Below are 22,647 nucleotides of genomic sequence, written 5' to 3' on the forward strand. Positions count from 1 at the left end.
TGTGGTGGAGTGTGTGTGTGTGTGTGTGTGTGTGTGTGTGTGTGTGTGTGTGTGTGTGTGAGGGATTCTATGATGGAGTGTGTAAAAGAGTGTGTAATGACGTATGAGATAGAGTGTGCGAGACAGTGTGTGTGACACTGGGTGTATGACGTAGGGTTTGCGTAGAAGTGCTGTGTGAGGGAGTGTGAGGCAAAGTGCGTGTGGACAAGTGTGTAGTGACAGAGTGTGTGTATGACGGAGTGTGTGTATGACGGAGTGTGTGTATGACGGAGTGTATGGAAAAGTGTGTGTGAAAAAGTGTGTGTGTGTGTGATGGAGTATGTGATGGGGTGTGTGTGATGGAATGTGTGTCGAGGCAGAATGTGATGGAGTGTGTGTGTCACAGCGAGTGATGGGCGTGACAGTGTGTGTGTGTGTGTGTGTGACGCAGTTTGTGACGCAGCGTGTACCTGATCGGCGGGGCTGAACGTCTCTCTGCACTCCAGCTGAAGCTGCGTTTCAATGTTATCGCTCAGACACTGACACACTCGCATCTTCTGCTCCAAGGAGTACGCCTCCAAACTCAGGAGACAGTCACACTTCTGCAGAGAGAGAGAGAGAGAGAAAGAGAGAGAGAGATTAAAGCCGAGCACATGTGGAAGAGAGAGAGATAGAGAAGGAAAGAGGAGAGAGAGAGAGAAAAAGAGAGATGTACGAATAGATAAAGACAGAGAGTCATAAGAGATGAGAGTTAGAGGGGATTTGGGAGAGACAGAAAGAGAGAGAGAGAGAGAGAGAGAGAGAGAGAGAGAGAGAGAGAGAGAGAGAGAAATTGAGGTCATGGGTAAAAAAAGATTAATTCAGAAAGAGGGTGATGGAGATTAAAAGAAAACAGAGAGGCAGAAGGTCACAAGAAAACATGGCGAGGTAGAGAAATCAATGAATGTGAGAAAAACAGATGTAATGAAAGGAAGGAACAAGAGAATGAAAAAGAGAAAGAAGAAAAAGAGGAAAAATTGGAATGCAAGAGCGAAAGAAGTGAAAAGAGAAAAAGTACATAGATGGGGAAAATAGAAGGAAAAAGAAAGAAAAGGGAAATAAAGGTAGAAGTGAATAAGAAAAGAGGGAGAATGATATGGAGATAAAAGTCACAAGTAAAAGATAAGGATAGAGGAGGAGAGGTAGAGGTAGAAATTTAGGGGTGAAACATTTGAAGGTCATGGGTGAGCGAGAGAGAGAGAGAGAGAGAGAGATGTAAGAGAATAACAGTGGAAACATAAAGAGAGAGAGAATTCAGAGAGAATGATGAAAGAGGTGAGGAGAGAAAGAAATGAAAGGGAGACGGTATCAAGTGAAAGTGATGGATAGAGAACGAGAAGGAAAAGAGACGCATAGAGGATGGAAGGATGAGGGGTAAATAAGACAGATGCAGAGAGAGTAAGAGTGAAGAAAGTGATGGAAAAGTGAAAGGATAAGAAGAGAGACAGATGAGAGGATGAATGAAGAGAGAAAAAGAGATATAAGGGTGTGTGATGAAGGGGTCAGAGGGAAAAATTGTGAGTAAACAAAGAGAGGGGATCATCATGGAGAGGAGGAGTGGAGGGAGAGAGGGAATGATGGAATCAAGGAAAAAGAAATCAGAAAGAGTGGAATGAAGGGAGACACCAAGCATGAGCGTGTGAGAATGTGAGAATGAAGAAAAGTTAAAGAGAATTGGAAAATGAAGGAGAGAGAGAAATGAAAGATGAGCCAGGGAGGAAAAAAGACATCCAATTTCCTTTTTCTTTTATTACATTATTATCACCCAAGACGTGACAATACAAATCTAACATCGTTTATTATAGCAGGCTGAAAAAAAAGGAAAAAAAGAGATGAAAAAAAGTAAATGACATTGAGGATAAGAGAGAGAGAGAGAGAGAGAGAGAGAGAGAAATGAAAATATGCCCAGTTCTCACTTTAATTATTTTCACTCTGAATCACTACGGTTTTAAAATCGCGGCTGGCCGTATCTCAGACGCGCTCTGACCTCATTAGCCACGGTGTAGCGATGCAGCGCTGAGGAAGAGCCGCGGTGAAATACAAATTGGTACGTAAAGGAACGGAAACGTCGATGATTCGGTCCGGTAATCTAAGAGTTTGACTCTGACACTCTGTAGAGACGTAGTGTGGGCATGAAGTGGAGGCAGCGATCACTGGTTCTCTGGCAGCAAGTCCACGTTGAAGGCCAAAGAGGACAATCACTGTTTGGTGGCATGGGACGGCGGGCGATCCTCAGCAGCAGCAATGGCAACTCTGGAGACAATGTGGTTGACTTAAAAGATTGGTTATTTTGTAAATTTAAAAAAAGCACTCTGGAGGTCACATGATACTCAGCTACATAATCATGCGATTTAAATCCATTAACTGACTCAATAGAATTTGATCCTGTATTGATCAATGCTGACCTTGCACTGCCAGTTTTTCACGCTTGGTTAACTGCATAACATGCGAAATCCAACAAGGTGATGAGATTTCACAAATCGATAGCGCTAACGAATTTCTTGGAAGGAAATTATTTGCTGAGTTTGTTTTTATTTCTATTGTTATTATTATTATTTAGCCAGTAGCCAATGATAAGACAGATTGCATTGACTGAATTGATTTTGCCAAAATGAAACTAAGAAATGAATGCAGATTAATCGACATATACAGAAACACTGGAGAGTTTATTCAGCAGGAATTACTTTAGGTCTATGAAACATTACCTTATATTATTAACGATCATCTCATATAGTTTGTTTTGTAGAATTTTCTCTAACCAAAGCATAATCGTTATTAATGTAATTAATTCATGATTTAAAATTTACAGAAGATACAGTAGAACTTTACTGTATTATATACAAATGCATCATTTAACATGCCAACCCTAGCGAAAACTACTTAGTCTATAATATTAACCTGAAATATGATCCTTGCTGGGGGTCATGATGGCAAGATGATGAAAACTGCAGTCCTGGCTACTCCATCCCCAATCAGGGATTTCTGTTCCTCCTGGGGATTCCCAGCAGATTCAAAGCTGACTGTGAGATATAATCTCTCCATTGGATCCTGGGTGGAACCAGGAGTCTTAATTCATGGATATCACCAATTAAGCTCTAGCAACTTGGGGTTCTCCTGCTCAGGTGCTTGAACCAACCAACTCCTCTTGATGCAGAGAAGCAGCATCTACAATGATCTGCTATTATTATATCATCAACATTATGACTACTTACAGTATGACCACCAGTAAACCGGTGACAGGATCATGGGCACTGATGCCTTTGGGGAGTCCAGTCTGATCCCACAGAAAAGCCCATGCAACACAAATCACTGAAAAATAGTCAAAGGCACCAAAACACCTACTGCACCATAGCCGACCACGTACAGGGCCAAGCGGGCAAAGACCTGGCCTTCCCACATCTCAATCCGATTGAGCACACTTGGACTGCAGCGGACAAACAAGTCAAATCCACTGATTTTGCACTCCAAAACTCACAGCACCCAAAGGATCTGCTGCTAACATCCAGGCCCTAGACACTGTGGAGCCATGCCCTGAGGGGCCAGGCCTGCCCCAGTGGCACCAGAGGACCTTAGATGGTTTTAATATTAATGTTAAAAATGTAATGGCTGATACATTTAACCCTGGCACATTACCCTGTCACAGAAAAATAAAGCCAGGAACAGTGGAGGAACCTCATTTCCACAAGCCATCCTCTCGAGGTTTTCCCATATTTCAACAGGGAACCTAATGGGAATCTAATCTGTTTATTTAAGTCATGCTGTCTTTTCATCCTTAACCATCGTCCACCGGGAGCAAATCTCTCCACTCCTGGCATGAACAGCGCATGCTTCCATTTTTCAGGGGCCCATAGAACATAGGTTAGTAGTAAAATATCATCAGTCGTTCATCTTCACCATTGGACGGAAATGGAAAATAAGGAGAAAGCCCAGACACAGCAAGAACATACAGAACCTTGACCGAGAATACCTCAAGCTTGATCAGAGTCCAGAAGCTAGAGCTGTGATGTAGCAGTGCTGGACCCCTAGGACATGCTTCTTCTAAGCTTCCAGCACCTGATTTTCCCATTTCTGTTTACATTCTGAGCTCAGATGAGGTCATTCCTATTTAAAATTATTTTGACATATGTACAATATACAGTATAATGTTCAAATATCTATCAAATTAAAACTGACCTGTTTTAATGTACAACATTTAAAATCTATTACACAAACTCTGAAAAACAGCCTTGAACCTTTCTGAAAAAAGGCCTCTTAGCTACATGTGTATACATGGAACATTTCAAGCTTTCAAACTCCAAACATTTCATTTCAGAGCCACTTTCCTGTTTCTATCCGAGGAGCAAGCAATGTTACGCCAACGGCTCAGTGTATTTATACATCGAGGCTGTTTTTCTTATCCTCTGAGAGTGGCCCTTGGACAACAAGAATGCTCCACACATGACTTAAGAATTAGAGGGTGACCGTGCAATGTGACAATAAAGTCCAGTTATAGCCACAGCTGGACTTAGTAAAATACTGCGTGCCAAGGTCACAAGGAATCAAAGCTAAAGCCTAAAACATAAGACATCTCGTGCAACTAAAGGAATAACAGATCGGCTTTGTGCGATGAAGCAGAGAGAATGTCCATGGTTTAACGAAAACATAACAATAAAAATGGCTCCTGACAAATGACAGAGGACGTAATTTTTTTTATGTGTATATTAGTCAGCTAGCCTAGTTCTTAGTATCGTTGCTTCGGCCATGAATCTCTCACTCCGACCTTAAATGATACCATGGAAGCAACGGCCCTTAGAAAGATGTGGTTTCACTTAGAATTTTTTTAATTCTTTAATGCAAAATAAATTTTATTATAGTCGAGTATAATCGACTGAGGTCATATTGAACAACTGTATAAGCTAGTTAGAAAGAAGGCCAAAAAGTTTAGGGGAAAAAAATGACAAAAATTACAAGTAATTTAAACGTAATGATAATTAAAAAGCGATTAAAAGTGTGTGTGTGATTAAAAGAATGTGATTAAAAGCTAAACCAACACCGAAAATGTTTACAGGCGCCTCTCGTGGCATAATCATTCCCCTTCTGCAGGCGTTCTGTAATTGCAAGGCTTTACAGAGCGCACTTGAAGGCAAAAGGGCTCGAAGGTGAAATCAACAAGAACACTATTAAGAACAAAGCACTGCGGTCTACATTGATTATATATGAAACGGGAATGCTCACAAGGAGCTGCAAAACAATCAATATTGTGACTAAGCGAAAAAAAGTAATTTAAAATAGCTGGTAATCCCGCTGGGGGGGAAAAAATTGTAGACAGGCAGAAGTGCATGAGTAGCTAGCATGACCAGAATAACGCACGCTACTGTAAGGCGCAGGGAACCATTAAGATCGGTGCTACGCTGCTAAGTGTCACGCACCAGCTGGGAAACTGAATAACACATTAAATATCTATTACTATAGATAGCTCTCTTTGATCTCGTAAAGTGATGCAACCATGCCATCAAATGCTAAAATAAAATCAAAACTAATTATCTGCCCATAAAAACACAAGGGCGCCATGAGACCAGACTATTACACCGTGTAATGAAGCCCTAACTCCGGTTCGCTGAAAACAAATCAATCCACAATCAATCTTTTTTTTTTTATCTCATCATGATTTCCGACGTCCTGAGCACCGTCTACGCCATGAGTTATTTGTGCTGTCTAGCTACTGACGACAAAACGCCAAGAGTTATCAAGGAACAGAGCGAAAACGCCAAACAAGTAAGGGACCGAGGTCGTTTATTAGACGAGTATCTCTAGACGGATGATGAAATGCAGTTGTCTTAGCGGCAGGACCCGAAATCAATATCGGTCGTTCCAGCCGATTCGTCATTTTAACTTAATATGGGAGTCTGAAATCTGTTTCTGGAGTCGGAACAGTAAACCGTGTGTGTGTGTGTGTGTCTCAGAGAGTGGAACTTTTATCCTTTATGCATTTTCTGCATTTGCAAGTTTGTTTCTAAGGCAACATTGATAAAGAAAACAATAATATTTCCTTCCAGTCTCTTTCAATTTTCCAATCATTGAATTTTCTTTTCCTATCTAGAAAATAACGACATGCCATTTTTATGGTTATGTTATGGCTAATGTTGTGAAACATCAATGAAATACATAAGTTACTGTCATATCTCACATGATAGCAGCTATATACAGTACAGTCCCTCACCTGGCATCTCTTTTTTATTTCCTTTTTTATTTGTTTTCCCTTGGACCTTTTACTTTTTTTCGCATACTATTTTTCTCTAACGCAGAAGACTGTCTATAAGAAAACATTTGTCTTAGAAGCTTTAAATCTTTAGTTTTGTTTTGAGCATGATCCAATCGCATCGGCTTCTTTCTGTCATGTGATCAGTGAAGCAAACATACTTCCCGTGCAACACAGAGTCTGCTGAGAGTGGTTTAAATGTGTTCAAAAGGTTTTTGGAGAATGTTGAAACCAAGAAAAATCTTTACACTCCTGCAGTAATGATGATGGATACTGTATGAGTCGCTTAACGTCCGCAATACCTACTGTGAAATAGGACATTATGGAATTTGGGTGTTGTTTAAACACCATGTTATATATTTAATCAGCCAATGTGGGATACTACAGTATATAGTGCATAGAAATAATGTTACAAAAACGTAAAACATGCATGATCGATTTGTGTGCAAAAGACATGAAAGACACACACTGTGTGTAGGAAGCTGTTTTATACAGTGCATACTGTACTATTTTTGTGAGGTTTTTCTAATATATAATTTAAGGTTTTGTTAAAACCGTTGCTTTTAATGCAATACAAAAGTATGTGCCAACATATTAGCGATACTGAATTGCGTACTGTACATAAATAACCACAAACACTCCTTCAGGGGGATTTATCCATTGTGACAAAATTGTAGGAGGTGGATTTATAGCGTTTTGCAAAAAATCACACATGTCACACTGGCATAACACAAACAATTTAGCAAAAATATTAAGGTATTTGTGCTTTTTAACCCTTTTGACTCATTTTGAAAACATGTATTAAAAAAACACTGTAAAATGGAATTCTCGGTTAGCTGTTAGATCTGTTTGGATTTTGTAGTCCAGCCTCATTCACATAACTAAAAATGACCCTTAAACACCCACAGAATAAAATACAGCTGCAGCGGGACAGCCAACTCCCAAAAGCCACATCTAGAAACAGTCAGACTTCTGCAAAAAAACTATCTTACAGGGGAAAAAAAGATCTTCCCACAGAAGTGCAGCATGCTACAGTACATAGCAAACATGTCAAAACCATTACAGATGTCTTGCATACAAACACTTACAAAATATGTCTTTAACTGTTTTAATAGACACATGCATTCAGTTTACTTTCTCATGGTTATGACCAGATGATTATTAATGGATGACATGAATAATGGCGTCAACAATTATGTATGAAAAAAGTATGAAAATTGATTAAGATAAAACTACTTTGCAGACCCAAACGTCTTTGACTTAACCCACAAGATACCCTACAACATGTAGGAGCACACCTATAACACCACACTTAGTTCACTGTAATGAACTCTCTCGAATCCCTGCACGCACCTTACGCTCACTGTCTGTCCATTTACAAGAAGCACCAAAGCATAGTACACAAATCCTGTACATGAGTAAAAGTGGAGATACCCCAGGTAAAATATTATTTAAGTAAAAGTCCCCCATTTAAAATTCCTAACTGAGAAAAAGTACCAAAGGTATCACCTCTACTTCTGATTTCAAACACCTGCTACATGACTGAGCGTTTCACAGAGGGAAGGCAAATCATGCAATTACATTAAATTGTCAGCAGTATATTACCGCTTCAAGTACTACACACAACTGTGATGCCATGGAGAAATGTAGTGAAGCATAAAGTTTCGTCATGTGAAAACTGTACTTAAGCGCAGTAAATGAAAATGTACCTTACACCTCTGATCACCGGATGTTCGGATCTGTGACCAACAACAAAAGCAAGCTATAATTTGTTATAGTTCTTGATTCTGATTGGTCAAAAGGTGTGGATTAAATGACCTCAAATACCTCACTGAAATACAGTATGCCTGTATCTCTTCAATCGCAAAAAGTAAAAAGTCTTCCAAAATACTGTACTGGATTAATATCAGAAACTCTAAAAACTGGCCTTTTCTGTGAAGGGTTTCCCATTGTGTTTACACGTCCTTTCTTAGAAACACCTCCTTATTCTTGCAAATGGATGACTTATCGAGTCTGGCAGACTTTTTGGCTGACATAAAGTCCTGCCTCCGCCTCTCACCACCAGTAGATGGTGAGTGTTTCTGTGCAGACAGAGAGGAGGAAGTGTGTTTATTTATTTATACTGGGTATAAACCGGAGACAAACATAGTCGGAGATGTCCCACATACTGACATCACTTCCTGTGCGCAAAACGATGCAAGAATAGAGTCGCAAACACCTCGAGAAACAGAAAAATTCCTTCTCCATCACTGCCTCAGGAGTGTGAAAACGGCTTTTTTACTTTTAAGTGTGGAAGATTTATAGCCAGTTTATATGGTATAGACGGTTTATGAGAAAGAGATTTGTGAGAAAATCAATGCATACAGTAGAACCCTCGCTTCATTGCTTCTTACTTTTGAACCAACTCATCTTGCCTCAACCTGCCTAAGGTCGTAACGGCAAGGGTTCTTTCAAGAAAGTTTTAGGTCTCCTTTCTTCTGAAAAGCTGGTAATCAAGGAACCAAGGAAACTCAAAAAAAAAAAAGAAACTTTAGAAATTCTTAATTATTAAGGTTATATACAGGTTAAGACTTTATTTACATACAGTGAGGTCAATAAGTATTTGATCACCCTGTGATTTTGCAAATTCTTTTACTTAGAAATCATGGAGGGTCTACAATTTTCAGCATAGGTGCATTTCCACTGTGAGCGACAGAATCTAAAAAGAAAATCCGGAAATAACATTGTATGATTTTTTAACAATTTATTTGTGAATTACTGTGTCAAATAAGTATTTGATCACTTGCTTATCAGCCAGATTTCTGACCCTCAAAGACCCGTTATTTTGCTTTTAAATAATCCAGCTACACTCTGCTCATGATTCTTAATTAGTAGCACCTGTTTGAGCTCGTTAGCTGTCATAAAGACACCTGTGACCCCACAATCAGCCAAAGTCTATATAGATACATGGGGTTTCAATGACGCTAAGAATGGTGAAGAATCAGCCCAGAACTACACGGGAGGAGCTGGTCAATGCCGTGAAAAGAGCTGGGACTATCGTTTCCAAGGCAACTATCAGTAATACACTAAGACGTCATGGTTTAAAATCTTGCATTGCACGGAAAGTTCCCCTGCTTAAGTCAGCCCATGTCCAGGCCCGTCTAAAGTTTGCCAGGGGCCATCTGAATTTCCAGAAGAATCATGGGAGAAAGTCCTGTGGTCAGATGAGACCAAAGTAGAACTTTTAGGTCTTAACTCGCCGTTTTTGGAGGAAGAAGAATGATGAGTATCATCCCAATAATACCATACCTACAGTGAAGCATGGGGCTGGAAGCATCATGCTCTGGGGGTGTTTTCCTGCACAGGAGACAGGACGACTCTACTGTATTAAGGAGAGGATGAACGGGGCCATTTATTGTGACATATTGGGCAAAAACCTCCTTCCCTCAGTCACAGCATTAAAGATGGGTCATGGCTGGGTCTCCAACATGACAATGACCCAAAGCACACAGCCAGGAAAACCAAGCCCAGAATAATGAGATCTTAAAGATATGTTGGAAAATTATACATACGTACATACATAATTTTCCAACATATCTTCAAGATTCCGTTATTTTTGGCTTGGTTAAAATTGGAAGCGTTTTTAAATAACAGATTTTCAAGGGTTAAAAATTGTTCTTAACCTACCTAGGGTCTTAATCAAAAGCCTCTTCAAGTCATGGTTGCTACTGTTTTTGGCTACCAGACTAAGGTTTAGGTGCATATGGTGACCTTTCATAATGTACAGAACATGTTGTTCTTTCATAAACCACATATGAGCTCGGTACGAACTCACCCTAGACGCGGGATAAAGCCAAAGATCATAGGTGAAAAGTTGCAAGAATGAGCAGTTTCCCATGCTCTGCTATCAAAAGCCGATTGAGTTTGGATGTACTAGACCTGACTAATGTACATTTCTACTTGCTACTCTCAGAGAAAAACTAAAGCAAGGATGGAATGCACTTTTGCTATCACTATGCTCTGGGTATCATAGTGTCATTGCACATGGTGCAATTAATGGCCATGTATCTCTTGTACAAGGTCAATATTCTGTGTGAGCACAGTCCCGGTGCACTGTTCATCAGGGATTTGTAGAAGCGAATGCCAAATCTCAAGTTCATTAAAAATGGAAATAGCTGACCTCAGTCTCTTGTGGCTCTTAATTTTCGAAATAAATTCTCAAGCTTCTGGTCTCTAAGGTAGCCACTCATTTAGAAACAAGGCCGCTCAAGCGTGTGATCTTCAAAATAGCACAGCAAGTCAGTTTCGGTTTGGGTTGCTCAATCGGAGACCTGGGCCCAATTGTGCAAACACTTCTGGGTGGACTGAGCCACATAAATCAACATGCCAGACTATGTGACACTGGTTGAGGGCTAAATTATGTAATAGAAGGGCTGGACTAATACTGCCAGGGATTGATGCCTGATCCAAAGAATAGTGCCTGGCCAAGCAGAGAAGTGCAGACATGCCTCTTGGCTGATTCACAAGCAGAGACCATTCTAAATACCAAAGTTCATGTGACACTGTTGTGACCTAAATGCATTACAGATAACTCAAAGTGAAGTGAGGATCTTACACAACTCCAGAGGGAGAAAAATAAATGCTGCTATATTCGCAAAGGAATTTGTATCCATTTATAAAGCATTATCTCAGACATTAAACTAGGGATCTGTTGCAATAGAGGCATTTAAAGCACTTACAGTGCAAGATAGTGTGCCATGCAACCACGAGGAACACAATATCTCATTTTCCTTTGCCCAGCCAATGGGATAAGTCTACAGGTCTTAAAAACAAAGACCAGCGCTACCTTATAACTGCAGAGAGGTGATGGATAGTTCAAACCAGACAAGATTATCCCCATGATAAAATGGTGCTGTCAATCCGATAATCTCTCTCAGTGTGATATAATCATTGGGTTTACAGTTCTAATACCATGATTTACATGCTTTCACCAAGACCAGGCCAAATGAATAATCCACTGCCGCCTTTTTCTCATCAGAGAAGATTAAGAGGTCTTGTCTTTGGGGCATGTGTTTTGCTGAAACATGCCCTGTCGGATCCATTTCTCTTAGAACAAGTAGGAATGCCTTGATGGCTTCTGGAGGCTTAAGAGGCAGTATATTAGGACGCACTCATCACTTATGAGTCAAGAGGATGTACGTGTGGCTGTAGAGTAGATGTCTGATGATTAGTCTGAGATCTCAGAACAGTCATGTTCAGTACCTTCTGTTTTTGTTACACACAGATCAGCCTTAACATTACAATACAAAACATTATGCCCAGTGTTGTGTAGGTGTGCCCTTCTGCTAAATAGGGAAGCTCTAGCCACTCGGGGCATGACTCCACTGGGCCTCTGGGGATGTTCTGTGGTGTCTGGCACCAGGATGTTGGCAGCAGATCCTTTGCGTGCTGTGAATTGTTACACAGGGCATTCATGGATCAGATTTGTTTAAGCAATGCATCCAGTGGGTACTCAATCAGATTGGGATCTGTGGAGTTTGAAGGACAGGTTGGTGGCCTTGGGCTGGGCGCTGTGCGCAGAAGGCTGTGGCGCACTGGGCATTCTGGTGCCTTTCTATTGTGGCCAGCATAGACTTTTTTGGGCAAGTTGTGCTACATAGTTTTTTTTTTTTCTGTGGGATCGGACTTGATGGCTGGCCTTTGGTTTCCATTGTCATGGGTGAGGCTTGGGTTTCTATGACCCTGTCACCAGTTTACTGGAATATAATTGATATCCAATGTTAATGTTATGTGGTGGTATGGCTGATCTAGATCACAGAACATTTGCACTTTTTGCACTTATTGTATGATCCCAGGTATACATGACTGCTCTATTAATGTATATAGAAATATTAAGAAGAAAAAAATCAAGCTTAAAAGAAAGTATACTTGGTGCATCTGATCAAGTCTACCAAGCAATTACAAGCCATAACATACTGTATTGTAATGCTCAACTCCAATACTTTCCACATCAAGCTATTGATGGTTGTAAGATTTTAACCTCATATCTACAGTAATATCACCACTAGCCATTACTGCTCATGGTCGCTACAGGCAACAGCAGTAACCTGAAAGCTTTCAGAAACTCGCAAACAGTGTTTCTCTATGTCAATTTTCGTACAACCACTCTATTTAGTGCCATATCATTTCCAAATTACCAGACTGTCACCTTGAATCAACAGACTACAATACTCCTATTAGCGGCGGTGCCAGGAGGGATCACTTCCATTATCACCTCCTACGTGAAGTGCTCTGAAATTCTGCATCTCATCTAACATCGAGTCGTCAGCACGCGTTTCCGCTGCAGCGTCCTTTTCCAGCTTTTCATTCAGCTGAAAATGAAAGCGCTCCATAGAGTTTACCTTCTGTGAAATCCTGTTATCGCCTAAGCCCCAATGGTTCGAGTGTTATTTTTCGTATCTGTGTTATGAATCTCAGCGAGTGCTTTTGTATCTTATTGTTATGTGTTATGGCTCCTTCATGGCACCAGTGGAAGGAGGAAGCAGACTGTTTTATGCTACAAGTGTGAAGTGTTTCACAGGATGGCAGGGAGAAACACAGCAATTTCACTGTGAGAGAATTTAATAATGACGTTTCATCCCATCTGTCTCTGTCTAGACCCAGGGTGATCTGTTATGGATCATGCCACTGGGAAGAGGAAAGGAATGTCATGGCTTCCATGTCAGTCACAATTACAGGTAACAGTGAAACATGATGTTTATAATGATGATCATGCTGATGCTGATTATAATGAGAGATAAAGATAATAATGATAATTATTATAATGATTATTATGACAGGAATGATGATGATGATGATGATGATGATGGCAATTAGGATGAAGGCGGTTCTAGGGAGTATGATGATGATGATGGAAATGGCAGTAGTGGTAGGGATTATGATGATTACAAAAATGGTGAATGTTTTGTTAGTGTTGGAGAAGATAATTAAAAAAGATAATGATGATGATGATGATGAAGAGGGAGATGAAAAGAAGGATGGAGGTTGTAATAATGAACATTTCTGAAAATGTTCAAGAGAAAAAGATTAATTATGGTGATGCCAGCGATGGGGTTGTGATATTGGAGAAGCTAAATATAAAGAGCATATAAAGAATATAATGATCCTGGTGGGTAAAGAGGGGTGGAGGAAAAGGAGGAGAAGAAGAAAAAAAGAAGAGGAGGAAGAAGAAAAAGAAGAAAAATGAGAAAAGTAAAAAATTCTTGTTGGTGATAATTCATCAGGTGATAAAGAAGGAGAAGCTGATAATAATGATGGTGTGGTAATGGCTGGGAAGAAGAAGCACAAGAGGATGATAAAGATGATACAGATAAGTGCTGATGACAATGATGACGACAATGATGATGGTGGTGGAAAAAGAAGAAGAAGATGATGATCATGGTTATGAGGATTATACAGATGATGGAGGATAATTGAAAAATTGTTCATTGATAATTATGTTATGATGCTGGTGGTAGTGGTGTAGACATAAAACCATAAGATGGTGATGATGATGATGATGATGATGATGATGATGATGAGAAGGAGGAGGAAGATTGAGGATAATTATAAATGTGATTAACACAATGACAGTAATAGTGTTGATGGTGAAGGAAGAAGAGGACAGGAAATAGAAGGTAGTGGTGGAGATATGGTTAAAACAAAGAAATTAGAACCAGGGTGAAGGTGTGATGATTAGGTAGGCCGTGGTAGGGGTGGTGTTAAAGATGGAGAAGATGCTGATATTCATGGTGGTAGTGGTTATGGTGGAGGAAAAGAAAAAACAAGAAGATGATTATGATGATACAGATTCTGGAGAATAATTATAAAAGTAGTAACGACTGGTGGTGGTAGCAATGGTGGAAAAGAAGAAGAACAAAGAGATACTGATGATAATATTGGAGAAGAATTAATTAACAAGGAAAAGAAGGTGGTGGTGGTGGTGGTGGTGGTGGTGGCGATAGTGGTGGTGGTGGAGAAAAGGATAAAAAAATAAAACAGGAAAATGATTATGATTATGATCACTGGTGGAGGTGGGGAAGATGAAGAAGTGGAACTAGATAATGATGATGATGATGGTGGTGGTGGTGGTGGTGGTGGTGAAGAAGAAGTAATATACCAAAAAAAGGTAGAGTGGAGCAGAAAATATGAAAAGGTTGAACAGGAAGATGATTTATGATCATTAGTGGTGGTGGTAGTGATAGAGGAGAAGATGAAGAAGTAGAACTGGATGATGATTATGATGATAATAAAAGTGATGGTGATGGTGGTGATGGAAAAAAGGGCAAAAAGGTAAGGATGATGATGATGAGGAGGAGGAGGAGGAGGAGGAGGAGAGTGTGGTGGTGATGTTGAGGGAGTACAGTAATATGACAAAAAAAAGGTTGTAATTGTGATGGTGCTGGAGAAAAAAAATTAGGAAGTAGAACAGACGGAAGATGATAATCATAATGGTGGTGGTGGTAGAAAAGGAGTGGGAAAGAACAAAAATATGATGATGATTTATGATAAAGTTTAAAAAACAAGAAATGAGCAATTGTTGGTGGAAAAGGGGGAAACGAAAAAGAACAGAAGAAGAAGGTGATGGTGATGATGATGATGATGATGGGAATGATGATGATGATAATGGTGATGATGGACTAGTTTATAATGGTATTGCTGCATAAACACACAGATATCATCTGCACATAATCCAACATTTCACACTTCACGCTCTGCGAAACTCTCGCTCTCGCTCTCGCTCTCTCTCTCACACACATACACACTCTCTCTGGATTCTGTGAAAGCACTAAAGGGACTCACGTCAGCGTAATCCGAGAGCAGATGCTTATTCAGAGAGTCTCCTGATCTGAGAAACCTCTTCTTGCTCACAGCTCTGTCTGACAAATTCCCCATAACTGCCTTCCACACGGAATAACGGACGCGAAGAGCTATGATTCAGGCTCGTCCCTAACGTTTCCGTTGTTCTCTCTCTATCTCTCTCTCTCTCTCCCTCTCCTTATCCTCTCCCTCTTTCACATCTTATCTTGTTTGAATCTGGGTTAGCCAGGCTCCTTGGTGGGTTTGTGCTAAAATAGCCTGACCATTTGCTAGGATGCTGGTGGGATCGGCGGTGCTTGTGGCTCGGAACAGGAGGACACAAACGAACTGGGAAAGGATAAAGCAAAATAACTCCAGCTACAAAAATAAGCTTCTGATAAAACTGATATTAGGTACTGTATCATTGGCGATTTTGTATTTGTAAAAATAGTGGCGTAAAGCAAAGTCTTTGCTTTCTAAAAGGACGGCGAGTTCTACAACAAAGTGCAGACGGGAGCACTTTTACACTTTTGCAATCGCAGGGCCGGGGTGAAAACTCCCAGGCTCAGATTTACTGTCTAGATGACGACGAACACCTTCGAAAAGCTGCTGTAACGCACAACACAACCCGTCATTCCTCCTAACACAGGAGACTCCCGGGTCTTATCTCCTTCTTCCAGACTGAACAACAAACACAAAAGATGAAAAAAGACCACATGGCCAGGTAGAACAATACTACAGTATATGCTACAGTGACTTACAGGTGTAATGGGATAACTCATTGTTTTTAAAGGAAAAATTGTGTGGATATGGTTTTAGAATATGCAAATCGGGTTTGTTTAAAGTTTTGTTATTTATTTTAAAAAGTATTGTATACCATTTATACTCACATTTATTGTTGTGTAATGTGTACAGGAACTGAACAATATCCAAGACATTAAAGGGATAGTTTGGATACTTTCAAGTCTGTCTTACAGTATATCTAAATTGTGGTGTGTGTGTGTGTGTATAAGAACATTACAATAGGTCTTGGTTGTTATGGACGTTCATGCCAACTATGAAGTTTGTCACCCAGAATGTGAGTATAATTTAAGGAATCAGGGTCAAATTCCAGGACTAGACCCAGACCTTTTGTAATGTCTTGATATAAACTTACATTAAGTTTTAGCAAAGACTTAAAAACTACCTCTTTATCATAGACAGGCTTTAGTTTTAGCATAAAGGCTGTGACCGTGGCAGACTGTGCTCTACTAACCTGTTTGAAAATGTTAGATTTAGCAACTGGATGTTGCATACATTGATAGATACCTTGCAATCAAACTTAAATTGCTTAGCACCTTTCAAGAGATGCTTTCCAATTAGCTCAAATGGGACGTGCTAAATCTTCTTTCAGCAATGGATGACTTTCCAGTTTAGCGCCCTTAAAATGGGGCATGCACAGAAATCGACTTTCCCAACTTTTGTAAAGCTCACTTACGGAAATAACGTTATAAATGTTTCAAAATGGTAGCAAACGGAACAGGAAAATCAGTGCTGACCCAATTAAATCCCCAAAAGAAAATGCTTTTGGAAATATATTTGTATATTATTCTAACTTCCACCATACTGTAAATCCCAGACATCCTTTGGGTCCTTCCTGTACAGAAGGCCTGGAGCCTATCCCAGCAGACTTTTGGCATGAGGCAGAGTGCACCCTGGAAGTGCCAAGCCACCGGGAGGGAACCCACCAAGCATGTAGAGAACGTGCCAACTCCTCACACACAGACCTGATGGGGGAATCGAACCCATAACCCTGAAGGTGCGAGGCCACAGTGCTAACCACTACGCCACTGTGCCAACTCACCAGTCGAGTCTTGTTCTATGTCAGTTTCTAAATGTAAAAGCTCTTGAGCAAAGGTAAGGTGCAAAGTTTTTTTTTTTGTTTTGTTTTTTGCATAAATGCTCTTGTGAAAGGTTTGCGAATACGTTCATACAGTATGTAAACAGTTTGATTGATAATTCATCCCTAATACATCAGACTTTATTGCGTGTATCTAAAAATCAATACCTCTGTACTGTATGGCAGCTCTTATCCTTTTTTACAACAAACGTCATCTATGAAGAAGAATATCCAAAATAAGCCATTTCTCCTCGTTGATGTTTCCGGATACCATTTTCTCATCTACTCCACACAATTTCACCTTTGAATCCGGTAAAAAAAAAAACCTTAAGGGGGACGCACCAATGCAATTACGCCTTTCATTGGCAGGAGAATTGACCTGAACTTTGTGCATGGGTGACATGAAGAAGGTGAACAAAACATGCCAGATCTATTCTTCTAACAAGATTGTTTTGCTATTAACGCGCTGTTCTATCTCCTTCAGTTGTTTCTTTTTTGTTCTCTCTCAGAGACGGTCTCTGGGTACTATTACGCCATGGCTTGGAGACAAGGAAGGAAAGCGGAATCGAATTAGGACCCGGGATTGCATTACAACACTCCGCCACTCTGCCAGTCCGCTGCACCAGCGCACTCGAATCACTCACCGATCCTTGGACATGTTTTCACCAGTCGAATAACATTTCAATATATATTTATACACATACGAGGGACATTCAAGTCAAAGCAGGACTATTGTTTATGCAGAAAAACACAAAACGGTAATCAGGTAAAAACTTTTTGATTTCTCTATTCAATCCCCTGCTACACCAACACACTTATCCCAGTGTTTCACTAGTGCTTGGATACCGTCAAGGTAGAAAGTTTTCACAGTACACCAGAGCCGTGATCAGACTGTCTGCTTCACATCTGAAACACCGGCCTCCCAGGAACTCCTTTAATGGCCTAAACATGTGGAAATGGCTTGGAGCGAGGTCAGGACTGTACGGGCGAATGTGGCAATAACTCCCAGTCGAGATTCTGTACCGTGCAAGTGCTGTGTACAGTTCACACAAACGGATGTGCACGTACAGTGAATGCTTCTGTTAAAGGTTTGCACTAATCAAATGTTTTAATTCGCCTTGTGTTATATCATCATCACCGTACTATGCTTAAAGTCTTCTGTAAATATAAAGACGCCTTCATTTCACCAGAAATTTCATCACAAGTCCCGGTTTGACTTGAACGCCCCCTACAAACCGATATAGCACCAAACACATAAAAGACAGAGCCGGATTATTACATCCAAAGATAATTACCTAAAAAATAAATAAATAAATAAATAAATAAAATCTGAAAGTCGATTTCCATGTAATGACAAATAATGATACAATTACGTTCGCTTTCATTTTTGAGTTTTTCTTTTTCTTTCCTCTCTGTGCTGCTTCTTTGTGTCTGATTTTAAAAAAAGTATGTCTCAAACTAAACTTTTTCTTTCATTTTATCCTTTTTTTCTCCCCTGAAAGCTGAATTTAGATGTTCTCTCTACACGGCTATTATGAGCCATTAAGTATGCGCTGCATATTTATCGCCCTGGGGAAGGACAGGGAAACGGTGCAGGCTCGGTGATCAACAATACGTGACAAGTTTCTCCGTCCACCTAAAGATATGTCACATTTAAACCGGCCCCTTACAAGGCTAATTCTGCTCTACCATCATAGCCTGTGCTGGCATCGATCACAAATTATTGACGGAGGTGCACTTTATCCAGAGGAATCAATAAACAAGTATTTACAGAGCGAGAGAGGGAAAGAGGAAAAGAGAGAACGAGAACAAGAAGACAATTTAACCATTGCTATTTCAAATAAATGTTACAACCAGAGTTCTGTTTCTTTTCCTACAGGAGGTAATAATGCTCTAAATTACTGTTATATCAATATTCGACCGCGAACGTTTCCCCATATGTGCGAAACGTTAACAACCTCACATCCGTCTATGGCTGCATTCACACCACAAGTGTATTGCAACATTATCTTTGTGTGCTGAAATACACTTGTCCTATCAACCACCCCCTTGATGAAATGGAATGGAAGGTGACACGGTGCCATAGTGGTTAGCAATGCGGGTTCGATTCCTGCCTTGGGTCTGTGTGTCGAGTTTGCATGTTCTCTGGGTGCTTGGTGGATTTCTATCGGGAACACCGGTTTCCCCCAACAGTCCAAAATAGTGTGTGTATGCCCTGCGTTGGATTAGCACCCAGTCCAGGGTGTACCACGCCTAGTGCCCTTGGAATAGGCTCCAGGCCTCGCGTCCCCCTGAACAGGATAAGGGGTACAGAGGATAGAATATAGAATGTTACTCATCCTGTCATCACCGTCTGGCCAGTTTCTACCCCTCACACCCTTAGCCTTGGGATTTGACCAATCTCTCCAGCTTTGATTCCTGGATTAACGCTTATACACACTCGTGTCCTGGAAAATCCATGTTACAAGCGTCTTTCTCAGCTTTAACATGGTTAAAGAATTAGTGTATTTGGGTGATTTTATTTTTAGAACTACCTGACTGCGCACAAGAGCTTTAAACCGTCGGACACGAGCCGTACGTAGGAAGATGTCTCCATGCTGCACTGACACATGTCCTCCTCTGCATAAAGGGAAATAAATAAAGCTGCTCATTATGAGGAAGAAGCAGTGGCAGGTCGACGGGTGAAACGGATCCCGTCATCGTCACGTCTCCCGCAGAGTCACTTCCTGTCATAAGCGACAGCTACACGCTCACAGCCGGAGACACTACACCCGGACATCTCAGACATCACACACCACACGGTCGCAACCTCGCGTCTGGAAAAACGCTCTGTTTTAGGAAACTAATTGGACAGACTGCATATTTTGGGTCCTTTTTTTTTTTTACACTATCTACAGCCATGGGCCATGTGTTGAAAGCTTCAGTCGGCCCCGTCTGCTGTGTTTAAAATAGGCAAGAAGTTGTTAAAAAATTCATCGAGATTTAATTAGGTGATACAATGCTGTTTTCAGAAGGGGGTGAGGGAAGAAAGAGGACAGTGACGTCGACGGTAATCGCTCAGGGAGGAAAGGAAAACAGACTTGAGTAGAGAGGATTAGGAGAATTAGAAGAGAGGTAGAGGAGGCGAGAGAAGTCTAGAAACTGGTGGAGCTTCTGTGATTGCTACAGAGAATGATGTCAGAAAAAGTTCCACTTATCGCTGAGGTAATAAATCAGCCATGACATGTACCTTAGTTTTACAGGTGGGGGTGGGGGGGGGGGTGTTGTAATCTAACGCAACCTGAATCTGTTCTCTAAACACACAGCCGCAAATAAATAGAACACAAAAACTCTTCATAAAAATGTGTCGATGAACAGGTAGATAAGCAGATAAAAAGAAGGATGGATGGATTGAAGACTAGATAGGACACTAGACAGTGGAATGAATTGTTGGATAAATTAATGAATGATTAAATAAACATACAGATGGATGGATGTATTTATGAACAGCTGGTTAGAAAGCTAAATAGAGGAATGAATAGTTGGATAGACACAAATGGATGGATGGATGGATGGATAGATGGATGGATGGATGGTTAGATTGATGGATGGATGGATGGATGGATGGATGGATGGATGGATGGATGATAGGTAATGTTTTGGGTGGATGGATGGATGATGGATGGATGGATAGATGGATGATAGGTAATGTTTTGGGTGGATGGATGGATGATGGATGGATGGTGAACATTTAGATTGATGGATGGATGGATGGATGGATGAAAGGATGGATAGATGGATGATAGGTAATGTTTTGGGTGGATGGATGGATGGATGGATGGATGGATGGATGGATGGATGGATGGATGGACGGTGAATGTTTAAATGGATGGATGGATGGATGGATGGTGAATTTTTGGATGGATGGATGGATGGATGGATGGGAAACTTTTGGATGGATGAATGGATGGATAAATGGTGAGTTTTTGGATGGATGAATGGATGGATGGTTACTCAGTTGGGTACACAGATAACAAAATGGACAGAGGGATGGAAAGTTTCAGGAATTAATAGTTGGATAAAGGATTACATTTTTAAATAAATATAAAGATGGATGGATGGATGGATGGATGCATGCATGCATCCTTTCTCTCCTTCCCTCTCTCTGTCGAGCTACACATGTCGTTCCTGAGCTGCCAGTGATCCAGACTCCCTCTGCCCTCCGGACCTGTCTGACCCATCCTGGTGCCCCTCTTCTGGCTGAAGATCTCGTCACATGGATGCCCCGTGTGTCTCTCTGGGATGCGTCCCGTGTCTGGTGATGGTTCTCTCTACCTAGAAAATGGTTCTGGCCTCGACTGGTGTTGGCAGCTTTTTCTCTGAGGACTGGAACTTCCTACAAGTCTACCTGAGTTATCAATAACTAACTGGACTCCATATTAACATCAATTAACATCAACTGTTATAACTGAACTGCCTGCCACCCTACACACTGTATGAATGCAGATCATTTCCTGCTTTCTGTTTCACCCAGATGATGATGGGTTCCCTGTTGAGTCTGGTTCCTCTAAAGGTTTCTTCCTATTACCATCTCAGGGAGTTTTTCCTTGCCACTGTCACCCTCGGCTTGTTCATCAGGGACAAACTGACCATTTTGATTCATAGACATTCACATTCCATATAAACTTAAATCATTCTTTTGTTTGTGTAAAGCTGCTTTGGGACAATGACAATACTTAACAGTTGCCTAGTTGGCTGGGTGGAGAAACGACCTATTAGACAGGTAGTGAGATGGATGCGTATAAGATACACATATAAACAGGTATTTTAATTAAGCATAGACCAACAGATAATTAAGCAGACAGACAGACAGACAGACAGACAGTGAGAGGATAACCGGCAGGTGACTCACCTCAGTCATGTGGATGAGGTAGAAGCGAAGCTCATCACTGTGATCTGTACACAAACAGAAACATGATGTCAGCGATGCAGGAAACTCAAGAACACTGATTAAATGTATATCACCAGTGAATTCCACAAGTAAACAATCACACACACACACACACACACACACACACATAGAGAGTGAGAGAGAGTTTGTGTTGGTGTATGATATAAATCCCTGCTACTGCCCAAGCTTTAGTCTCATTTCTGATTGATTACATTGATTTCCTATTTGTTGTTCCCAGCTGTCCATCACGCTGTCTTCCCGCCCTCTCGCAGGCTCACTCTGTCACTCACTGGCAGACAGACGGCTCTGATTGGTGACTGCTCGCGTTGCCTCTCGGACCAGCCCAGACATCGCTTATCAGCATCCAATCTTTCCAAAGAGGGAAAAGAGTTTAAAGGCGCGTCGTCAGAGTTACGAGCGATGGAGGAGTGTGAGAATACTGCAGAGTGTCCGACCATCGATCAGGCTCACACACTCACACGGTGTCGATAAACTCCTGGAATAAAGTCCCGTAGTAAACACTGATCTAAATGAGTCCAGAATGAAAGGCCTGAGTGAGACGGACGGATGGAAGGACAGTAGAATGGTAAGGGTTAGACACGGATTTTGATTGACAGCACAGGGGAAATGATCTTGTAAATGATACAAATCATGCAGACAGACAGGCAGACAGAGAATTTATCTTGCTAAAGTAACCAGCATGAATTATACCAGTGATTCCTTATTAGACAGATGACAGACGGACAGGCGGAGACGGACAGGAAG

General features: G+C 40.9%; 1 protein-coding gene across 3 annotated transcripts in view; it reads right to left on the bottom strand.

Annotated features, from left to right (window-relative positions):
* Window positions 1-22,647, bottom strand: part of rgs3a (regulator of G protein signaling 3a) — a 158,880-nt gene that overhangs the window by 83,894 nt on the left and 52,339 nt on the right. For all 3 annotated transcript variants that reach the window (XM_053485628.1, XM_053485626.1, XM_053485629.1), the window contains 2 exons: window positions 21,844-21,887; window positions 450-581 (listed from right to left, as the gene is read on the bottom strand). In XM_053485628.1, the coding sequence (XP_053341603.1) occupies window positions 450-581; window positions 21,844-21,887 (176 nt within the window). The remainder of the gene's footprint in view (window positions 1-449; window positions 582-21,843; window positions 21,888-22,647) is intronic.

This window comes from Clarias gariepinus, chromosome 24 (assembly GCF_024256425.1).
Source record: "Clarias gariepinus isolate MV-2021 ecotype Netherlands chromosome 24, CGAR_prim_01v2, whole genome shotgun sequence".
NCBI classification, from domain to species: Eukaryota; Metazoa; Chordata; class Actinopteri; order Siluriformes; family Clariidae; genus Clarias; species Clarias gariepinus.